Genomic DNA, 20,973 nt, shown 5'->3' with positions numbered 1-20,973 from the left:
TAGGAACGACTTCTCCCATATGAAAGACTCTCAGTTCGAGCCGTTTCGGAAGATGGCAGGTATCTTCGGGATGGAGGCCCTGCACAGCCTGGTGGTGTCAACACCGGCTGAGCAGCTCGAGCGCGTCAATGCGTTCGACGCGTACGAGCAGGACCTCATCGCGCATGTGCGGGAGAACCTGCAGACTCCGGCGGCGGAAGCAAATCCGCCTCACCCGAAGCCAATACGGCTGAAGGTTAAGCCGTATGAAGGGAAGGAAGGCGAGAACCTTCACTTCTGGGCCCGAGAAGTAGAGCTCGCGATGGACGCGGCTCTGATCTCGACCGAGCAACTTCGTGTTGCTTTTGCACTCTCCAACCTTAGCGGCCGTGCTAAGAGTTGGGTGTACACACGGGAAGCAACATCCCCTGGATGGTTCACATCCTGGGCTCAGCTGTGTGGACAGCTCCGAGCCTCGTTCCTCCCGGCGAACTAAGAGTACCGCCAGCATTCGCGCTTCCTCTCGTGATAACAAGGGGGCGCGAACTGCACGGGTACGTGCAAGAGATACGGGAGCTCACGGCGTCCCTAGTGGGAAACCCACTCAACGAACACATCAAGATGACTGTGCTCATGGGCGGCCTTCGAGTGGGCCCCGCACGCACTCAGCTGTTCCGAGTGCAGTCAAGCACTCTAGAAGAGGCGATTCAAGTGGCTCTTCAAGAAGTGTATAGCCATAGCCAGGCGCGTATGCCGGCCTCAGCATGGCCTGGGAGCTCCTTGTCGGCTCCCGGTCGAACAAGCTCCAACAGACCAGTTCCCATGGAACTCGGGTCCGCTGAACAGCGTGACATCCGCTGCTTCGGCTGCGGGAAGATGGGCCACTTCAAGCGTGACTGTCCCGCGGAAAGACTCCGTAGACGGTCCTTCGCCAAGCCCGTCCTCAAGGGTCGCTGGCAGAAGCCAGGATCCCGGGGACAGGGGAACGCCGGGAACCAGTAGGGGCGGCGCGTACCACGGGGACTTAGCCCCTGAGAGTCTTCTCCAAGAGGCCCCTGTCCTGGCCCTGCCGGACGAGACGAGGCCGTTTAGTGTCGTCTGCGATGCCTCCGATTACGCCATCGGATGTGCATTGCTGCAGGCCGACACGGCTGGACATGAACGAGCCATCTCGTTCAAGTTCAGGCAGGTCAAAGCCGCCAAACGGAACTACCCTGGCCACGACAAGGAGCTCATGGCAATGCAATATGCCCTTGTGAAGTTTCGTGTTCACCTTCTGGGCTTCCGGCCCTTCGTGATCTACACAGACCACGCATCCTTGAGGACGGCGACTAACTCGCCTCACCTCTCCCAAAGGATGGCGAGGTGGCTGTCCTTCTTCGTGGTGTACAACTTCCGCGTCGATTACAAGCCGGGCAAGCTCAACGTGCATGCGGACGCCCTCTCTCGGCGTCCTGACTATGAGTTGGCCCACATCACACGGGTGACAACGGATCTATATGATTGGATACGCATGGCGCATCGGGACGATGAGGCTGTCGCGCCTATCGTCAAGTTCCTCACGGCAGGAACGAGCGCGAAGTCTGACTGGCTCTCGTCGCGATAGCGCTCCCGGCTCCACCGATACGAGCTGACGAATGGCCTCCTCTATTACCGGGTGGAGCCCAATGAACCTCCACGGGTGCTCGTACCCAACGACGAGGATCTGAAGTTCGATATCCTTGCGGAGGCGCACGACACGCCCTCTGGCGGCCACTTGGGCCGCGAGAAGACCTTCTTGTCGGTCTCTCAGTCCTTCTGGTGGGCCCACATGTACAAGTGGGTCGACCAATACGTGAAGACATGTGAAACATGTCAGCAGGTCAAACCCCAAGGGCACACTTCGGCTCCACTACAGAGCCTGCACGTACCGGCTGACTGTTGGAAGGCGATGAGTCTTGACTTCATCCTTGGGTTTCCCGCCGACGGACACGGCAACACCGGAATTTTGATGTTCGTGTGTCGGCTGAGCAAGATGATACATCATGCTCCGGTGCCCGTCACTGTTACGGGCGACAAACCGCAAGGTTGCTCGTCGATAGGGTGTTCCGCTATCACGGTCTCCCGGAGACGATTGACTCGGACCGAGACCCTCGGTTCACGGCTGCGTTTTGGAAAACGCTGTTTCCTTTGCTGGGAACCCGTCTGCAGATGTCCACTGCGGACCATCCGCAGATAGACGGCCAGACAGAGCGCGTCAATCGAGTGCTCGAGGACACTCTGCGCAGTGTGTGCGCGGCAGCACCACGTACGTGGTCGACGCAGCTTCCAGCTGTTGAGTTTGCGCTCAACAACGCGGTGCACGCGTCCACGGGGTTCACGCCGTTCTACTTAAACGGCTTTCGTCGCCCCAGAGAGCCTCTCACGCTTCGAGGAGACACTGACACCTCTATTCGAAGTGGGGGAGAGGCTCGGAAAGCCCTTTCCTCCCAGGTATCGGATGTGAGACCAGTTTCGCTGCGGAAACAAGTGGAATCCTTTATGGATACCAAGCTGAGCGTTGTCAGCAGGGTCCGCGATGCCATGGCAGCGGCCCAGGATAAACAAAAGGAGTACTCCGACAAACATGGAAGAGGAAACTTAAGTGTATTTAAAGTGGAGGACTTAGTGATACTAGCCACGAGGAGCCTACCTCTTGATACTGTCAGCTCTGTCGGCAGCAACAAGCTGAAGCACTGCTTCATCGGACCATTTGCAGTCCTGGCCAGACATGGTGCGTCGTACACCATCGACCTGTATAAGTCAATGACGACGCACCCGACGTTCTATGCTGGATGTCTTAAGCGGTAGTTTGACCCGCAGGGGGTTGCTGACTCGCAGACCCCCCTTGACCTAGCTCCTCGAAGCAAGGGCCGGTCACAGACGTCGACGGGGGCGTCGGAGCAGGCACCCAAGCCTTGGTCTGAACGGCAAGGTTGCGGTCAAGACCGTACGCCGGAGGGGCTCCGTACGAACGGACCCCGGCGCCATACGCCGAGTACGCTGAGTACGCCGGGTACGCACCATACGCGTACGTCTGTGAGTGCGTCGAAGGCGGCTCCGGGCGTGGCAACAGAGCCTCGATCCGTCGGATCATGCGGAAGGCCTCGTCCAGATCGGACGAAGAGGCCCGGCGATCCGCCCGCAGATGCAGGCTCGCGACTTCACTCTCCAACAGGTCTAGGCGGCCCGCAAGACGAGCGATCTCGCCCTGATTCCCGGCCTGGGCGGCAGCATCACCGCCAGTCCCAAGGCCAAGTGCAATCTCAAGCACGAGAACACGTTGACGGAGGCGGTCAACCTCAGGGCCCTGTGTCGGACCCGCAGGAGAAGCACTCGGACGAGAGTGGCGTTCGGGAGGCGCCGAGTACTCGTACTCGTACGAGGGCACCTCCGCCCCTGCTTGACCGGAATGGATAAGTCCACTTCCACGTGGAGCGGATCCTCCAGGAGCAACGGCGTCGCGGTAAGCGACAGCTCCTTGTGAAATGGAGGGGTTATGCCCACTCCGAGAACTCGTCAATTGGCTCCTGATTGACTGCCCGAAGGCTGTCGCAATCTGGGAACAGAAGCGGCGGCAGCTTCATAAGTAGTCTGGGGCTTCTTGCCCGAACGGGGTACGGACGTTGAATACACTCCGTACCCGCGCGCATCGTGAGCGCTGGAAGCCGCACGCTTCAGGATGTCCCTTGACAGCATGCGCTTGCTGACCAAGTGGGCAAACCGAACACGAAGATCCCGCTGGTCCAGGATGCGGGACAGCAGCTGATCTTCATGGAGCTCCCGTAACTCCGTGGGTGAGTACTTGAGAGACTCCACCCATGCTCAGAACATGTCCTCACAAGAACTCCAGGTGGGACCGTTCTCGGGCATAACCCAGGGGTATCCCCAAAGAGGATAGAGACCACCCCGGGTCTCGGGCTTCTTACGACAAGTCTGAAGTCCTTTAGGGGAATGCGTGTGCGCGAGAGCACACACCGAGCAGCCTCCAAGTTGTCAGCGAACAACCGTTCCTTCTGAACAAGGGCACGTTCGTAAGTGCCCCTAGAAGAGTGGCCGCCCACAAGGCCACGAGGAGCGACGAGAAGCTCCAGGAAAAGGTCAGCCCCAGAGCTCTCCTCGGGAGGCCAATACCCTCTTGAGTTGATGGCAGCTCCCTGGCTGACGGGTGCCACCACCGACCCCCCCCCCCCACGCACACGCTGGGCAGCTTGGAATTCCTCCTACTGCTGGTCGAGGTCATTCGAGACCTCCCGGGGCTCAGCAATAGCACCCTCCTCCTCTTCTTCCTCTTTCTCCTCCTCTTCATCCGAGGAGTCGAAGATACTCTGATAGGAGTGTTGAGTCTTCTTCTCCTCGCGGAGTGGAGACTTAGAAGCTGTACGTTTCTTAGAGGGCTTGGCGCCTTCGGCTTTAGAGGCCTTAGCACGCGCAAGACCCTCGGCAAGCGAGAGACGTTTACGAGGTTTCTCTTCCTCATCGCCACCGGCTTTGGGAGTACCCTTAGCCTTGACGGCCGGACTCTCAGAGCGCACAGACGTCCTGGGCCTGTGATCACCTTGATCACTAGCGAGCGACTGCACGCTGTCATCCTTGTGCTCACTGGGCACTGGGCTGTGCCCTCCCACAGAGCCCGCAGGAGCATCGTGCGTGCTCTCGGACTCGGCTTCGTCCTCACTGCCAGAGTTGAACTCACATTCCACGAACCGAGGGTTCGGACGCTTGTCTGAGGCCGAGGGTGACGGACTGCGGTGCTTGCTTGCTCGCTTGCCCACAGCCGCGTCACCCGAGGAAACGATCGCCTCGGAGGCCACCTGAGTAGCCTCCTTGAGTGCTGAGCCTTTGCCGTTAGGCTTAGTGCTCGTGACTTGCGACTTACCGGCAGCAGCCTTGGAGCGTGTCTTCGCACCGCTCTTTGCAGTGTCACGAGGCATAGTAAACGGTCGAAGTGGAGACCTAGAAGAAGAGCGCACAGACAGCTGCTCGAGGCTCTAACTGTGAAGTGAGCCTCCGCCGCGCTCGCGCGGCCAAGTCGACGGTTTTCGACTTTAAGAATGAAAGTTTGTGACGAACACTTCTTCATGAGAAACCGAACCTAAGTGGGGGAGGATGTAACGGGGTACGTAGCCCTAAGTGTACCCTGGTTACATGAAGTGTGACAATTCACACTTCAGGAGTATGACACGTCATACTTCGGGATATTTGGTACAAAGTACCAAGGTCGTTCAAAGCCAACCATTGGTCAACGACATTGCATTTCTATAGGTGACTTATAGTTTGTATTAAACCCAAACTTTATCTACCTATAAAGATACTCATTTTACATCCTACTCACTTCGCGCTCTTTTAACTAAAGAGGGGACCTGTGAACTGCCGTTCACTGAGAGTTTGTATACTCTCGGAAGATAACTTCCTCTAGCGCAAGGTGCTGTGTGACCCCGTCACATCCGCAGTCTTGAATTTTTTTCCTTTCGTCTTCTTCCCATTACTGGGCATGATTTAAAGCTGGAGTGGTTGTGTACCTGAGCGACGTTTTCAAAATGATCTCTCTTGGGAAACTCGCACCGACGTGTTGGTCGTGTACAATAATTAAGCCTTACGTCTGCCGTCCTCGCGTCTAAACCCGGACTGAGAAAGACGTCCTCCACTTCTGATGATGGTGAAGTAGCATCACAAACACAAGTTTGCGGAGACGATATTTACGTCTGAGTAACGCTTGTGACGAGTATATGCTTCATTTGCTTCAGCATCTGTGCGAAACATTTGCGTGCACAAAAAAATACTTTGTGCCATTTTTGGAAGTCTACCAATGCACTCTTGGTATTGCTCAGGTGCGTTTACCTCCATCTTTGTTTATTATTAATTTTATATTTATCAGGGTAGTCCTAGGCAAGCATTGGCATATACAACACAGCGATAAAAATTCATTCACGATAGTGCCTCGTTAAGATCGAAACGACGAACTACGTATACATGTAAGAGTACATAGGCATCGACTGGACTAACTGTCGCGCATAATCCATCCGCCTCGCCATGAGAAACTCTGGTTCCACCACATCTGCCATCAACTCGTATCGTTCCATCATCTCCTCTGCACGAGCATCAACCGGCTGGGGCAAGAAGTCATCAACCTTGATTGTCTTGAAAGATCCAGGCATGAATGACGGAGGAGGTGGGGCAGACTCCGTTCGTCTCAGTACAGCTGCCTCGATAAATCTGAACGCGTTCTTCGGATACTTCAACGTAAGTTGGGTCAGAACGTGCTTGTCGCTGAACCAAGAGAAATGCCAGTGGTCGTTTAAATCCGTCAACAAACTCAGCGGATAGCAATTGAGAGGCGCCTTCATGCTGCAGCTCACAAGTTGACCAATTGCTTGAGGAACATGACCCGGTTCGACTTTCTTCTTGAGCTCGATCACCAAGCTGACCCCAGCCAGCTTAATCAGTGGGTTTTTCGATGTTCGATTGATGAGCAATACATCAGCTGTGCCTTTCATAGCAAACGGAAGTCTTGGGTCCACGATGTTAAGAACTGATTTATCGCCCGCAATGTCATCCAACAAGAAGTCTCCTCGATCCATCAGCGTCTTCAAATGCTGCTGCAAGTACGCCATGTACCCAGCCCTTTGACTTTCCTCGCTCTCCACGATTTTTGGAATCCACGAATAACCGGCGATGGAAGTATCGACTGGCTCCTTGACATCAGGAATATTTTCGGTCAAGCGCATCTCCTTGACAATTCGCTCTTCCATCGCAGTATTCAGATCGGTAAACGAATACGCAGACGCCTTCTCATCGCGTTCCCTGAGAACCTTATTCATTGACATCTCCACTTGCTCTACTGTCAGTGGCGTTGTCACTGCAGACATATCGTTTGAGATAGTACCATCATGCTCCGGAACCACCACCAGCACGTGAATCTGTTTCACTTTCGGGGGATCCACGCCTTCCAGACACTCAGAAATCGGATCCTCTCCCTGCAGCTCCTTTTCTTCTTGCGTCAGAGATTTGACGAGAGCAGTTTTCTCGCCCTTCTTCAGCTTCTTCACATCTTCAGTGAGGCTCGACAGCCATGCGTTGCCCCCCCCCCCCCCGCCTTCCCCCGGAAGAGCTGCAGCTCATCGGGAGGGAAATGAAACAATTTCTCCCCCTTGACCGCCTTCTTTAGCGGGGAAACCGACGCAGTCTGATCTATGTCCACCTCGAAAGGGCTTCCCGCAACACCAACAATCGCGCAGAAGAGCTTCACCATGTCTCCTCATTCTGGAGTAAGAAGAAAATGGGATAAAATGTTGCACCCGTACCTAGGCGGAAAAAGAAGTTGATGTCACAGAAGGGGGATAATTTTGCACACGTTCTCTGGATTTTATCCAGAGTCCCGTGATAATCCAGCGATTTCGTTTACCCTGTCATAACAGTTTCGAATCGTATGAGTACAGTACTCAAACTAGATCATCTTTTTAATTATTAAGAAAATAAGCCGAAGTGGGATTTGAACCCACGAGTTAATAATAGTTTAGCGAACTACTGTACCAGGCGGAGCGACAATTGACCCTTCTGCTCCTGTGCTACCAAGTTGCTAATGGTTGTGTCTCCACCATTTGCTTGACTTAGGTGTAGTGTCGTTTTGCTGAGCCGCCCAGATAAGGATGAAAACGAGCTCTTAAGCAGTTAGAAAGCTACATGGATAAACACTATCTTTAGAGCAAAATTACGGAAACGCTGACTAGTAATTTAAGCTCACGCAAAAACGTAAACACGGATATATGCACCACGATGAACGATCTCGTGATTCTGACGGTATGGTCCCGGAAAACGTCGGCAACCTAACTAAATTTTGACCCACTGCTGTATTCATTTAATTGTTGTCACTAGTTGCTAGTACTATCCATTCGTATCTCTGAAAAGAACGATTACGTAATCGACGCTAGCCCATCACACCACCACCACGCCCCGTTTCGATCACGATGATCACCTTTCGGGGCACCACGCCTCGGCATTTGGCTATGCACCCATTTTACATTCCCAGTTTACAGTCAATCTTCATGCATCACGTCAGGAGCAGTCATGCTCGAACATTTGCTAGCTGTGGGCAGAAAAGCATCCCGATCTTCCAGTCCCACTTCTGATTAAGACCTGCAACGATTCCCTTTAGTACACCCATGTCGACATTGTCCCCGCGATACTTGCATTCGCAAAGAAACATCGCGCGCTCGTTGCTATTTCCCAGATCATCCAGAACAATATCACACCTTTCTGAAATCGGAGCGCGAATTAAATGACCGAACTCACACCCACGGACATTCATGTCGATTATGGGCTGCGGCCATTCAGCATTCGGCGGAGCTACAAAAGGCACGGTCCTCGTGGACAAATCCCTAATTCTCTGCTCATAGCTTGCAAGCATTTCCGTTGCACGACATACCGCCCCACTAAGATCCTTCAAAATCACCTTCTCCCAAATTTTGTCACGAAATTCGTCAACCAAGCACTCAAATAAATCATCGAAAGAAATTCCCTGCACACCATGCCTTCGTGATGAGCAAAGCAGCGCATGAGCGACCATGTTCTCGTACGTTTTTGTACTCGTTGGATACGGCATTTTTGTTTTCATGAACCGGAAATGCACCAGTGTCAGAAAAAATGAATTTCGTAGAGTGTGCCACGCCCCCCCCTGGTATATTGATAGTAGCCCCAATGCGTCTTTCCGCCCAGAATCGCGAGATACAGCAACACATCCTTGTCCATCAGCGGAAAACAGCATTGTGGTGTCCAGGGTATCGATGGCCCGGTTGTCCGCGGTTCCATATTCAACTCACCATTCGATATGATCACATCGGTAACCTTTTCATCTACCAAATTCGCGAAGTGCAGATGCATGCTCTCGGCCCCAACGAGTAGTCTTCGCTTTTTCGATGACGGTTCTTTATCAGTTTCTTCAGCATTCGTGTAAGATATCGCCATGAGTTGTGCATACCTTCCATGCTTCTCACCCATGAACGCCTTTCCGACCTCACCGATTTGTGAGCCTCTACTGACACCGGCAAATGCTTTATCTAGTAAATTCCAGCGCTCGACACGTGAAAGTGCCAGGCTTGTTTCAAGGTCAGATAATGTCGTACTGCCTTTTAAAACCTGGTCCGTCGTACTGTAATCGTCATCGCCTGTTTGTTTCGCAGCACGCTTTAAAACTTTTACGACTTCACCCACGAAAGACCTCGTGAATCTCCCACGCGTATTTACCGCAATATATTCTACAACAGGAAACCGATCCACAGCCGCCTTCCAGACCTCTTGATCTCGCTGATCCTTTGGATCGAGCACAAATCGATAGTGAGGAAATTTGGGAACAATGGACATCCACATGTGCTTTCCCGTGGAGCTGCCTGTTGCTTGCGTAACCAGATTGCTTATTTTTGAATCCGTTCCCATAACAATCACCACCAAACCACAAGTGCGGAAGATATTGCGTTAAAAAGCTGCCTCACTCTTTCCCCCAACAGATGCCCTGGCGTTGGGTGTCATTTCATCAAATATGAAAAAGGGCAACTGCTTTCCATTCTCCTCCTTCATCTTTTTTACCTCGTTATAGACATCTTGTGCAGTGCGCATTTCTACGCGGAATTCGATTTTCTGCTCGAGGTGTATCATTTGCGCGCTCTGATGCTTGGAGTACTTCAGCAAGCAGGTAATAAAACCACACGTCCACAGGTCCACGGTCTGGTAAATCCCTGATTGGCAGTTCAAAATGTCCTCCATCGGCTTGGCGACTGGGTCATCCATTTCCACAACCTTGCGAAATGCCTCCGATATCGACTTGACATTCCTGTACATGGCCTGTGACGCGTCAGTTACCCTGGTGGCATGCCAGTAAAACCACGGTCGTGAGCCTTGCAGCGTGAACGCAAGCTGCGATTTTCCCATGCCAGACGACCCTTCAACACAAATAAATGGAAGCGGGAGATCATTCATGTCATAGATATCGTCGATTTTGTCCAGCACCTCACAGCAATAATCACTGCACTCTTATCGAATGCTAGCCCCGCACTTTTGATAGTAGTCCAGCTCTTTCATGGGTTTACTTCCAGCGGCTTCTACAATGACGATCGTGACAGTGCTTGCAACTAAACCCGGTAATAACGACTCTTGAGCTGCTTTGATACGCTCTTTATTAGCGAGTATAGGTCAGGTGAGTGCGCCATCTTAGTATATTACTAACTTTATATTTGCTAGAATAAAAAAATTACGATGCGGCGGTAGACCTTGAAAAGTTCACCTTATTTTCTACATCAAATGGTACTACTGTAGTATCAAGTTTTCAAATTCAACTACCAAATTGGCAAGATCACAAAACTTTTTTAAGATTGAGTCCTGTAGACGACATCCATTGCGGAATTAATCACCATAACACCTTCCATTCGTGCGTCATAACACACGACGAAGAGCTTGTCGCAGTCGCGCATATTCTCCGCGATACGTTCAATCGGCACATCGTCAATCGAAGCAACACGTCTAAAGTCAATCAGACAGAACGCGGTCAACGGGAGCGAGGAATAGCGACCACCAGGGGAAAATCGTTTGATGTGTTCAGCCAAGTTGCTGGCTTCTCGCAACAGCTCGATGCCCCAAAAGATGTCACCTCCATGAATTGTAAAATCAACGAACCCACTGGATCCAAACAGCGCACCTACATCCACAGACGTCGCGAAAGTGCTTGGTGTGCAGTGATACGCAGCCTTGTAAAATTCCATTTGCCACGCTCTTTCCAGAGGAATATCGCTCGACAAGCTTCTGCCAAGCGTCTGGCGGATGCTATCATAATCGATCGATCGCATCACTCGAGCGACCATCTCTGGAAGGGTTTTGGGGACATGAAGTGCTCGGACGATGTGACCAACGCGCATCTTGACAAAGAATCGCCACATCACTGGTGACGAGAACTCAAAACGCCGCTCAGTTTGAACCAGAATGCCCTTTCGAAGACATTGCTCAACTATATCAGTATCAAAATCAGAGTTGGCACCATAAGCAATACGTTCTAGTCGATCCAGCTCGTTTTCGTCAAGGGTATCCAACACCTTTACAGCGCGTGTTGATGTCAGCGCTTTAAACAGCGCTTCATCGTTGGCTTCATACAGTGACCCACTTTGCAGCATGCGGATCCACTCGGCTGGCAATGGTTGACGACTCGCACTCCTATTACGTGAGGCATGGACTCTATTCAGTTCAGAGATGGTAGTCGCACACAGACCAATATGCCTACCCGTCACCTCTTCCAAATTGGCACAGAACTCCTTCATCGCAGATGACGACAATCCTCCAAAGCTCGTGGTACCCTTAAACCACTTTTGGACGTACTCAGAGACTTCGGCATGACTAAAATTCAGCTGGTCGATGCCCAACACAATCCTATCGTCGAACTGTATTGGAGTAGCGAGTCGCGTGTATTCCACACCAGATCCATACGCTGCAAACATCAATATTCTGATGCTGTAGTTCCCATTGCTGAGAACGTACTTGATCAGCTCCCAAAAAACAGTGGATTTGCGTCTCGGAGAATGTGTACCTTCTTTGTAGATCACTTGCACTTCGTCCACCACCAAATACACCATGCATTTCGCTTGAGTTGGAAGCGTCGCCACTGCGTTCTTCCAGTCCATTTCGCACTGCTTCTTGAAGTTCTCCTCAAAAGTCTCGTTCTCATGTGTCGACAATGCCGATAAGTTGAACAGAACCATCTTCTTATTGTCGATGGTATGCCTATCCACCAACGATCGGCTCACAAGCGTCGCTAATGACGTTTTCCCAGTCATTGGTGGGCTTTTCACCAGCAGGACATGCGTTTCTTCGAGTCGGCGGATGATATCCGCGGTGAGAGTGGCTCGAGAAAGAGTTCGTGGATCTTTCAGATCAATGCCTTCTCCTTCCACAATCGATCCACGCGTGCCATACCAGGCGATATTCGGAATTGTAGCGCTATTCGCTGGCTGCGATAATGCTGAACCAACTGCACCCTCCGGAACCACACCACCAGCACGTTCACAGGACCCCTCCCTTCTACTTCTTCGTCTTCATCCACTCCACCCGACATCCACATCCGACAACCCCACACGTCGTAGCCTTGCTCGTGCCGCTCCCAGCAGCTTCAGACCAGTCGTATCAATCACATCCTTTTTCACTTCTTCTTCAGTCAGCCACGGACCCGCGACCCTCGTCCTTCTTTGCCAGGAAGAGCTGCAGCTTGTCTGCATCAACCTCTTTGAAGTCGTTGGCCTTCTTCGCCTTGATCGCTTCCTTCAAGTCATCCACAGTTTTGCCTTCGTCTACTTCCACGGAGAACGCGCTTCCCGCCACACCAACAATAGAACAGAAAAGCTTCACCATCTCTACACGAGCCGATGGATTCTGGAATGTGGAAAAAGGGAGGGGGAGAGAGAATTTCTTGAAAATGTATCACCCGTACCTAAGCGGGAAAAGAAGGGTGATGTCACAGAAGGGGCGCTACCTATTTAGTGAGTCACTCAAAATACAAATTTCATGTTATTTCGACCTCATTTTGTAAGAGCATAACGCGAATTTGGTCGGAAATTCACAATTGCTTTTTTGCGCGCTTCGCGTGTGCGCTGGTAGTAGCGCTTCTGCGCTGCATTCATGCACTCTTGGTATTGCTCATGTGAATTTACCTCCATCTTTGTTTATTATTAATTTTATATTTTTCAGGGTAGAAAAGTTAAAAAGCTGGTAGTCCTAGGCAAGCATTGGCACATACAACACAACGATAAAAGTTCAGTCACGATAGTGACTCGTTAAGATCGAAACGACGAACTACGTATACATGTAAGAGTACATAGGCATCGACTGGACTAACTGTCGCGCATAATCCATCCGCCTCGCCATGAGAAACTCTGGTTCCACCACATCTGCCATCAACTCGTATCGTTCCATCATCTCCTCTGCACGAGCATCAACTGGCTGGGGCAAGAAGTCATCAACCTTGATTGTCTTGAAAGATCCAGGCATGAATGACGGAGGAGGTGGGGCAGACTCCGTTCGTCTCAGTACAGCTGCCTCGATAAATCTGAACGCGTTCTTCGGATACCTTAACGTAAGTTGGGTCAGAACGTGCTTGTCGCTGAACCAAGAGAAATGCCAGTGGTCGTTTAAATCCGTCAACAAACTCAGCGGATAGCAATTGAGAGGCGCCTTCATGCTGCAGCTCACAAGTTGACCAATTGCTTGAGGAACATGGCCCGGTTCGACTTTCTTCTTGAGCTCGATCACCAAGCTGACCCCAGCCAGCTTAATCAGTGGGTTCTTCGCTGTTCGATTGATGAGCAATACATCAGCTGTGCCTTTCATAGCAAACGGAAGTCTTGGGTCCACGATGTTAAGAACTGATTTATCGCCCGCAATGTCATCCAACAAGAAGTCTCCTCGATCGATCAGCGTCTTGAAATGCTGCTGCAAGTACGCCATGTACCCAGCCCTTTGACTTTCCTCGCTCTCCACGATTTTTGGAATCCACGAATAACCGGCGATGGAAGTATCGACTGGCTCCTTGACATCAGGAATATTTTCGGTCAAGCGCATCTCCTTGACAATTCGCTCTTCCATCGCAGTATTCAGATCGGTAAACGAATACGCAGACGCCTTCTCATCGCGTTCCCTGAGAACCTTATTCATTGACATCTCCACTTGCTCTACAGTCAGTGGCGTTGTCACTGCAGACATCTCTTTTGAGATAGTACCGTCTTGCTCCGGAACCACCACCAGCACGTGAATTTCATCGGTGGATGGCGATAGCATCCCCGCCAGCACTTTCTTGAGGCCGGACTCTCCCTGCAGCTCCATTTCTTCTTGCGTTAGAGATTTGACGAGAGCAGTCTTCTCGCCCTTCTTCAGCTTCTTCACATCTTCAGTGAGGCTCGACAGCCATGCGTTGCCCGCCGCCTTTGCCAGGAAGAGCTGCAGGTTCTTGGCGTCGCATGTGATCGTCGATGCGTTCTTCTCCTTGATCGCGTCCTTCAAGTGCCCCACGGACTTGTTCTCGTCAATGTCCACAGGGAACGCGCTCCCAGCCACACCAACGACGACACAGTACAAAGTAACCATAGTTCCTCGAGCCGCTGATTCTGGAATGAGATAAGGTTGCACGCGGGAAAAGAAGGGGGTATTTGCACACGTTCTCTGGATTTTATGTGCTAGTCCAGCGATTTCGTTTACCCTGTCATAACCGTTTCGAATCGAATACTCATTTTAAAAGCAGTTTTTAAAAGCAGCTTCCTTTTCACAAATAATATTGTGACGGGGTCACACAGTAGAGGAAGTTGGTTTCCGAGAGTAAGCTTATACAAACTCTCAGTGAGCGGCAGTCCACAGGTCTCTTTTTACTTAAAGGGAGCGAGGTGATCAATTAAAGGGAGGGTTTAAGCTGAGTATATTTATAGGTAGGCTAAGCTTGATTTAAATATACAAACAAGTAGTCACCTATAGAAAAGCAATGTCATCCGCCAATGGTTGGCCTCGGACAACCTTGGTACTTTGTACCAAACATCCCGAAGTATGACGTGTCACACTTCATGTAACTAGGGGTACACTTAGGGCTACGTACCCCGTTACCACTTAGGCTCGGTTTACCGACCAATCAGAATGAAGAAGTGTACGTCACAAAATTTTATTCATTCTCAAAGTAAAAAAACATCGACTTGGCAGCGCGAGCGCGGCTGAGGCTCACTTCACAGTTAAAGCCTCGAGCAGCAGTCTGTGCGCTCCTCTTCTTGGTCTCCGCTTCGACTGTTTGTCATGACTCGTGGCACTGCGAAGAGCGGTGCGAAGACACGCTCCAGGGCTGCTGCCGGAAAGGCGCAAGCCAAGAGCACTAATTCTCACGGCAAAAGCTTGGCACTCCAGGAGGCTACTAAGGTGGCCTCCGAAGAGATCGGCTCAACGGGTGACGCGCTGTGGCCAAGAGAACGAGAAAGCGCCGCAGTCCGTCGCCCTCGGCCTCCCCAGACAACCGTCCGAACCCTCGGTTCGCTGAACGTCAGTTCGACTCAGCAGTGAGGACGAAGCCGAGTCCGGAAGCACGCACGATGCTCCTGTGGGCTCTACGGGAGGGCACATCCCAGTGCCCAGCGAGCACAAAGACGACAGCGTGCCGTCGCTCGCTAGTGATCACGGTGATCAAAGTCCCAGGACGTCGGTGCGCTCTGAGATAACGGCCGTCAAGGCTAAGGGCACTCCCAAAGCTGGTGTCGACGAGGAGGGTAAGCCTGGCAACCGTCTCTCGCTTGACGAGGAACTTGCTCGTGCTAAGGCCGCGAAAGCCGAAGGCGCCAAGCCCTCTAAGAAGCGTATGGCTTCGAAGTCTCCACTCCGCGAGGAGAAGGAGACTCGGTACCCCCATCGGGGCCTCTTTGACTCCTCGGGTGAAGAGGATGAGAAGGAGGAGAAATAGGATGAGGAGGAGGGTGCTATTTTGGAGCCCCGGGAGATCACTAATGACCTCGACCAGAAGCAGGAGAACTTACAAGCTGCCCAGCGTTCGCGTGGGGGCTCGGTGGTGGCACCCGTCAGCCAGGGAGCTGCCATCAACTCAAGAGGGTATTGGCCCTCCCAAGGAGAGCTCTGGGGCTGACCTCTTCCTGGAGCTTCTCGTCGCTCCTCGTGGCCTTGTGGGCGGCCACACCTCTAGGGGCATTTACGAACGTACTCTTGCCCAGAAGGAACAGTTGTTTGTTGACAGCTTGGAGGCGGCTCGGTGCGTGCTTCTCGCGCCACACTGCATCCCTCTTAACGCTTTCACTACGTGTCGTAAGAAGCCCGAGAACCGGGGTGGTCTCTATCCTCTTTGGGGGGTACATCTGGGTTCTGCCCGAGAAATGCCCCCACCTGGCGTTCTCGTGAGGACATGTTCTGGGCTTGGGTGGAGTCTCTCAAGTACTCACCCACTGAGTTACAGGAACTCCATGAAGATCAGCTGCTGTCCCGCATCCTGGACCACCGTGATCTTCGTGTTCAATTTTCCAGCAAGCGCATGCTGCCAAGGGACACCCTGAAGCGTGCGGCTTCTAGCGCTCACGATGAGCGCGGGTAAGGAGTGTCTTCAACGTCCGTACCCCGTTCGGGAAAGAAGCCCCGGACTACTTATGAAGCTGCCGCCGCTTCTGTTCCCAGATTGCGACACCTTTCGGGCAGTCAATCAGGAGTCGTTCAATCGGCTCCCACGAGTTCTCGGTGTGGGCATAACCCCTCCACTTCACGAGAAGCTGTCGCTTACCGCGACGCCGTTGCTCCTGGAGGATTCGCTCCACGTGGAAGTGGACTTCTCCATTCCGGTCAAGCAGGGGCAGAGGTGTCCTCGTACGAGTACGAGTACTCGGCGCCTCCCGGACGCTACTCTTGACCGAGCGCTTCTCCTGTTGGTCCGACGTAGGGTCCTAGGTTGACCGCCTTCGTCAACGCGTCCTCGTGCTTGAGATTGCACTTGGCCTTAGGACTGGCGGTGATGCTCCCGCCCAGACCGGGAATCAGGGCGATCTCGCTCGTCTTGCGGCCCGCCTGGACCTGTTGTAGCGTGAGTTCGCGAGCCTGCATCTGCGGGTGGATCGCCGGGCCTCTTCGTCCGATCTGGACGAGGCCTTCCGCATGATCCGACGGATCGTCTGTTGCCACGTCCGGGGCCGCCTTCGACGCACTACCCGACGTACGCGTATGGTGCGTACCCGGCGTACTCAACGTACTCGGCGTATGGCTCCGGGGTCCGTTCGTACGGAGCCCCTCCAGCGTACAGTCTTGACCGCAACCTTGCCGTTCAGACCAAGGCTTGGGTGCCTGCTCCGAGGCCTTCGTCGACGTCTGTGGTCGGCTCTCGCTTCGAGGAGCTGGGCCAAGGTGGGTCTGCGAGCCCGCAACCACTGCGGATCAAAGTACCGCTTAAGGCGTCCAAAATAGAACGTCGGGTGCGCCGTCATTGACTTAGGGAGGGCGATGGTGTACGACGCACCATGTCTGGCCAGGACTGCAAATGGTCCGATGAAGCGGTGCTTCAGCTTGTTGATGCCGACAGAGCTGACAGTGTCAAGAGGTAGGTTCCTCGTGGCTAGTAACACTAACCCCCCCACTTTAAATACACTTCAGTTTCCTCTTCCATGTTTGTCGGAGTACTCCTTTTGTCTATTCTGGGCCGCCGCTATTGCATCGCGGACCCTGCTGATAATGCTCAGCTTGGTATCCAAAACGGATTCCACTTGTTTCCGCTGCGAAACTGGTCTCACACCCAAGGGTTGGGGGGAAGGGCTTTCCGAGCCTCTCCCTCACTTAGCATGGAGGAGTCAGTGTCTCCTCGAAGCGTGAGAGGCACTCTGGGGTGACGGGAGCTGTTCAAGTAGAACGGCGTGAGCCCCGTGGACGCGTGCACCGCGTTGCTGAGCGCAAACGCAACAACTGGAAGCTGCGTCGACCACGTACGTGGTGCTGCTGCGCACACACTGCGCAGAGTGTCCTCGAGCACTCGATTGACGCGCTCTGTCTGGCCGTCTGTCTGCGGATGATCCGCAGTGAACATCTGCAGACGAGTTCCAAGTAAAGGAAACAGCGTTGCTCAAAATGCAGTCGTGAACCGCGGGTCTCGGTCCGAGCCAATCGTCTCCGGGAGACTGTGATAGCGAACACCCTATCGACGAGCAACCTTCCGGTTTGTCGCCCGTAACAGTGACGGGAACCGGAGCAAGATGGTACATCTTGCTCTGGCGACACACGAACACCAAAATTCCGGTGTTGCCGTGTCCGTCGGCGGGAAGCCCAAATATGAAGTCAAGACTCATCAACTTCTAACAGTCAGCCGGTACGGGCAGGCTTTGTAGTGGAGCCGAAGAGTGCCCTGCAGGTTTGACCCGCTGACATGCTTCAAATGTCTTCACGTATCGTGCCACCCACTTATACATGTGGGCCCACCTGTAGGCCTGAGAGACCGACCGAAAGGTCTTATCGCGACCCAAGTGGCGGCTGGAGGGCGCATTGTGCGCCTCCGCGAGGATATCAAGCTTCAGATCCTCGTCGTTGGGTACGGCCATCCGTGGAGGTTCATAGGGTTCCACCCTGTAATAGAGGAGGCCATCCTTCAACTCATATCGGTGGAGCCGTGAGCGCTGTCGCGACGAGAGCCAGTCGGACTTCGCGCTCGTTCCTGCCGTGAGGAACTTGACGATAGGCGCGACAGCCTCATCGTCTCGATACGCCATGCATATCCGCTCATATAGATCCGCTGTCACCCGTGTGATGTGGGCCAACTTGTAGTCAGGACGCCGATTGAGGGCGTCCGCAATCACGTTGAGTTTGCCCGGCTTGTACTCGACGCGGAAGTTGTACTCAGCGAAGAAGGACAGCCACCTCGCCATCCTTTGGGAGAGGTGAGGCGAGTTAGTCGCCGTCCTCAAGGATGCGTGGTCTGTGTAGATCACGAAGGGCCGGGAGCCCTGAAGGTGAACACGAAACTTCACAAGGGAATATTTCATTGCCAGGAGCTCCTTGTCGTGGACAGGGTAGTTCCGTTTGGCGGCTTTGACCTGCCTGAACTGGAACGAGATGACTCGTTCATGTCCAGCCGTGTTGACCTGCAGCAGTGCACACCCGATGGCGTAATTGGACGCATCGCAGACGACGCTAAACGGCTTCGTCTCGTCCGGCAGGGCCAGGACAGGAGCCTCTGGGAGGCTGGCCTTGATGCTGTCAAAAGCATCCTGGTGCTCTTGCTCCCAGCGCCAGTCGACGTCCTTCTGAAGGAGGCCCGACAAGGGCTTAGCGAAGCCCCCATACCCTGCACTGTACTTGTGAAGATAGTTAGACAAGCCCAACCTTTTTCGAAGATCCTTCTGGAATCGGGGCGTTGTCCATGCTGCTATGTCCCTGACCTTGTCTGGGTCAGCCCGAACGCCCACGTTCTTACGAAGCAACCGAGAACCTTAATCTCTGATGACGCGAAGACGCACTTGTCGATGTTGACGTAAAGCCTGCTCGCTCGCATCACGTCCAACACTCGACGGAGGTGCCCAGATGCACCTCCATGGCCGTCTTGCGTCCCTCGGCACGGCTATGGACGAATATGTCGTCGAAGTACGTCTGTACGAAGGCGCGCAGTGGCCTGAACAATTGCGTCACGAGGCTATTGAATGTCGCCGGGGTGTTAGACAAGCCCTGCGGCATGACGAGCCACTCCCAAAGCATGCCGCTTGGAGTGCCCACCGCGGTGAGTGGGATGTCGCTCTCGCGCATCAAGATCTGGTAGTATCCGTCTACCAAATCCAGCGCACTTTACTGAACGCTTCCTGCCATGTTGTTTAACAACACGTCCTTTCGTGGGATTGGTGTTTGGGCCGGCACCATCGCGTTGTTCAGCTTGTTATAAGCATGAACTAGACGGCACTTTCCGTTCGGGTTCCGAACGCAGAAAGCTGGCATCGAGTGCTGGGATTTCGACTCCCGCACCATGCTTGCCTTCGCTTTCGCAGCGAAGAAGGCATCAAGCCATTACCTCGTGACACAATACTTTGTGCCAGGCACGAGATCAATCTCATGCCGTACGTCTCGATCCGGTGGGAGTTGGGTCGGTGGATGTTTGCTCACCACGTCCGCATACTCCGATACCTATTGTTTCATTGGATTCCTGGGGGTCCTTAAGATACTCAGAGCCCAAGCGCGTCTGACGCTGCTTGCTCAAACCTTCTAGGACGTCCTCGTCCAAGACAGAGGAGTAGTTCAACTTCTCCCGAGTGGCATCTGGTCTAATTAGCACCATCTCGGCAATCTCCCCAGCCTTGAGGTTGGCCAGGAAAGACTCGGCCGTCATTTCCTCGAGGTTCGGTATCTCTGCAACCTCTGGCAACGGCTCCAAGTGGACACCTGATGCCTTGACGAGTAAGCCGGTCTCGCCATCGAAGATGCGATAACACTCTTCCACCGGCCTTGTCGGAGGAGCCCGGGCACTGGACTCCGAGTCGCTTGAAGCGACGTCGTCGTCGACGGCGACCGTGACGTGGCGTTTTGCTACCCACGTCTGGGGATGTCGGCGCTCCGACATCCGAGGCACTCGTGGCCTCGTGTGATACTGTGGTACCCACACAGGAAGCGTGCTCAACACCTTCCTCTTCAGTTAAGGTCTGGGCGATCGCGTGTGGCACTATGTTACCCACACAGGAAGCGTATTCGACGTCTTCCTCTTCAGTTAAGGTCTGGGCGACCGTGTGTGGAACTCTGTTACCCACCCGGAACACGCTATCGTCAAAGTTCGTGATAGCTGCAGCTGTCTGCGGAACTAAGTTACCCGCTTGTGGACCCAAGTTACCCACTTAGCCAGAGCTCTCTGGGCGCTGCCACCATCAAAACATCCTTGGAGTCGTCATATACGTCGACGACTCCCAAGCATCTGCCGGACGCTTTGGTCCCCCGACAACTCTTGCGAGCGCCCTGGGTTCTGACAGAGGTGGGAACATGACTCACCAATGCTCTGTCGGGCTGCGCAGGGCGGCTGGCACCGATTGCCTTGCCTCGCCAGCCGATCCAGGGCTCGTGCTTCTCAGCCAGGGCATGCCCAGGATCATATCGTATGGATCCATGTCGAGAACAGTGAACTCTTCGAGGCTGTCAAAGTCTTCAAGCTTGACGGCCAGATCCACTTGGACGTTGGGGACAGTGACGACCTTCCCGTCAGCCGGTCGCTCTGATACTGTCCCGTTGCCCTTGCTTTCTCTCAAAACATCGGCCAACTTGTTGCTATTACGAGCAACTGTCTGGCGACGTGCGAAATTCCTCGATGCTCCAGAATCGATCTAGATTCTGAAGGGATGATCGTATCCCCGTACACATCCGTGTACTACGAGCAACCCGCCGCTGCTCTTCACCGATTCGAGGGTGCGAATACTCTCAGGGGCTAAGTACCCGTGGTATGCGCCACCCGCGCACCCATCAAGAAGACTTAGT

The 20,973-nt window shown here is 53.3% G+C and overlaps 1 protein-coding gene and 2 pseudogenes across 1 annotated transcript; all 3 read right to left on the bottom strand.

The window, feature by feature from the left end:
• Positions 1-5,960: 5,960 nt before the first annotated feature.
• On the bottom strand, positions 5,961-7,229 carry PITG_16576 (annotated as a pseudogene; the record flags this gene model as incomplete).
• An 839-nt stretch (positions 7,230-8,068) lies between these two features.
• PITG_23282 lies at positions 8,069-12,388 on the bottom strand (annotated as a pseudogene; the record flags this gene model as incomplete).
• A 289-nt stretch (positions 12,389-12,677) lies between these two features.
• Positions 12,678-14,120, bottom strand: PITG_16575 (Crinkler (CRN) family protein; the record flags this gene model as incomplete). Its single annotated transcript, XM_002897093.1, has 1 exon — positions 12,678-14,120. One exon carries the CDS (start codon positions 14,107-14,109, stop codon positions 12,823-12,825), a length of 1,287 nt encoding a protein of 428 aa, XP_002897139.1.
• Positions 14,121-20,973: the final 6,853 nt, after the last annotated feature.

The sequence above is a fragment of the Phytophthora infestans genome, genomic scaffold (genome assembly GCF_000142945.1).
Source record: "Phytophthora infestans T30-4 supercont1.48 genomic scaffold, whole genome shotgun sequence".
NCBI classification, from domain to species: Eukaryota; Oomycota; class Peronosporomycetes; order Peronosporales; family Peronosporaceae; genus Phytophthora; species Phytophthora infestans.
Note: the sequence above shows the minus strand (reverse complement) of the source record. Positions and strands in the feature narration are given on the sequence as shown.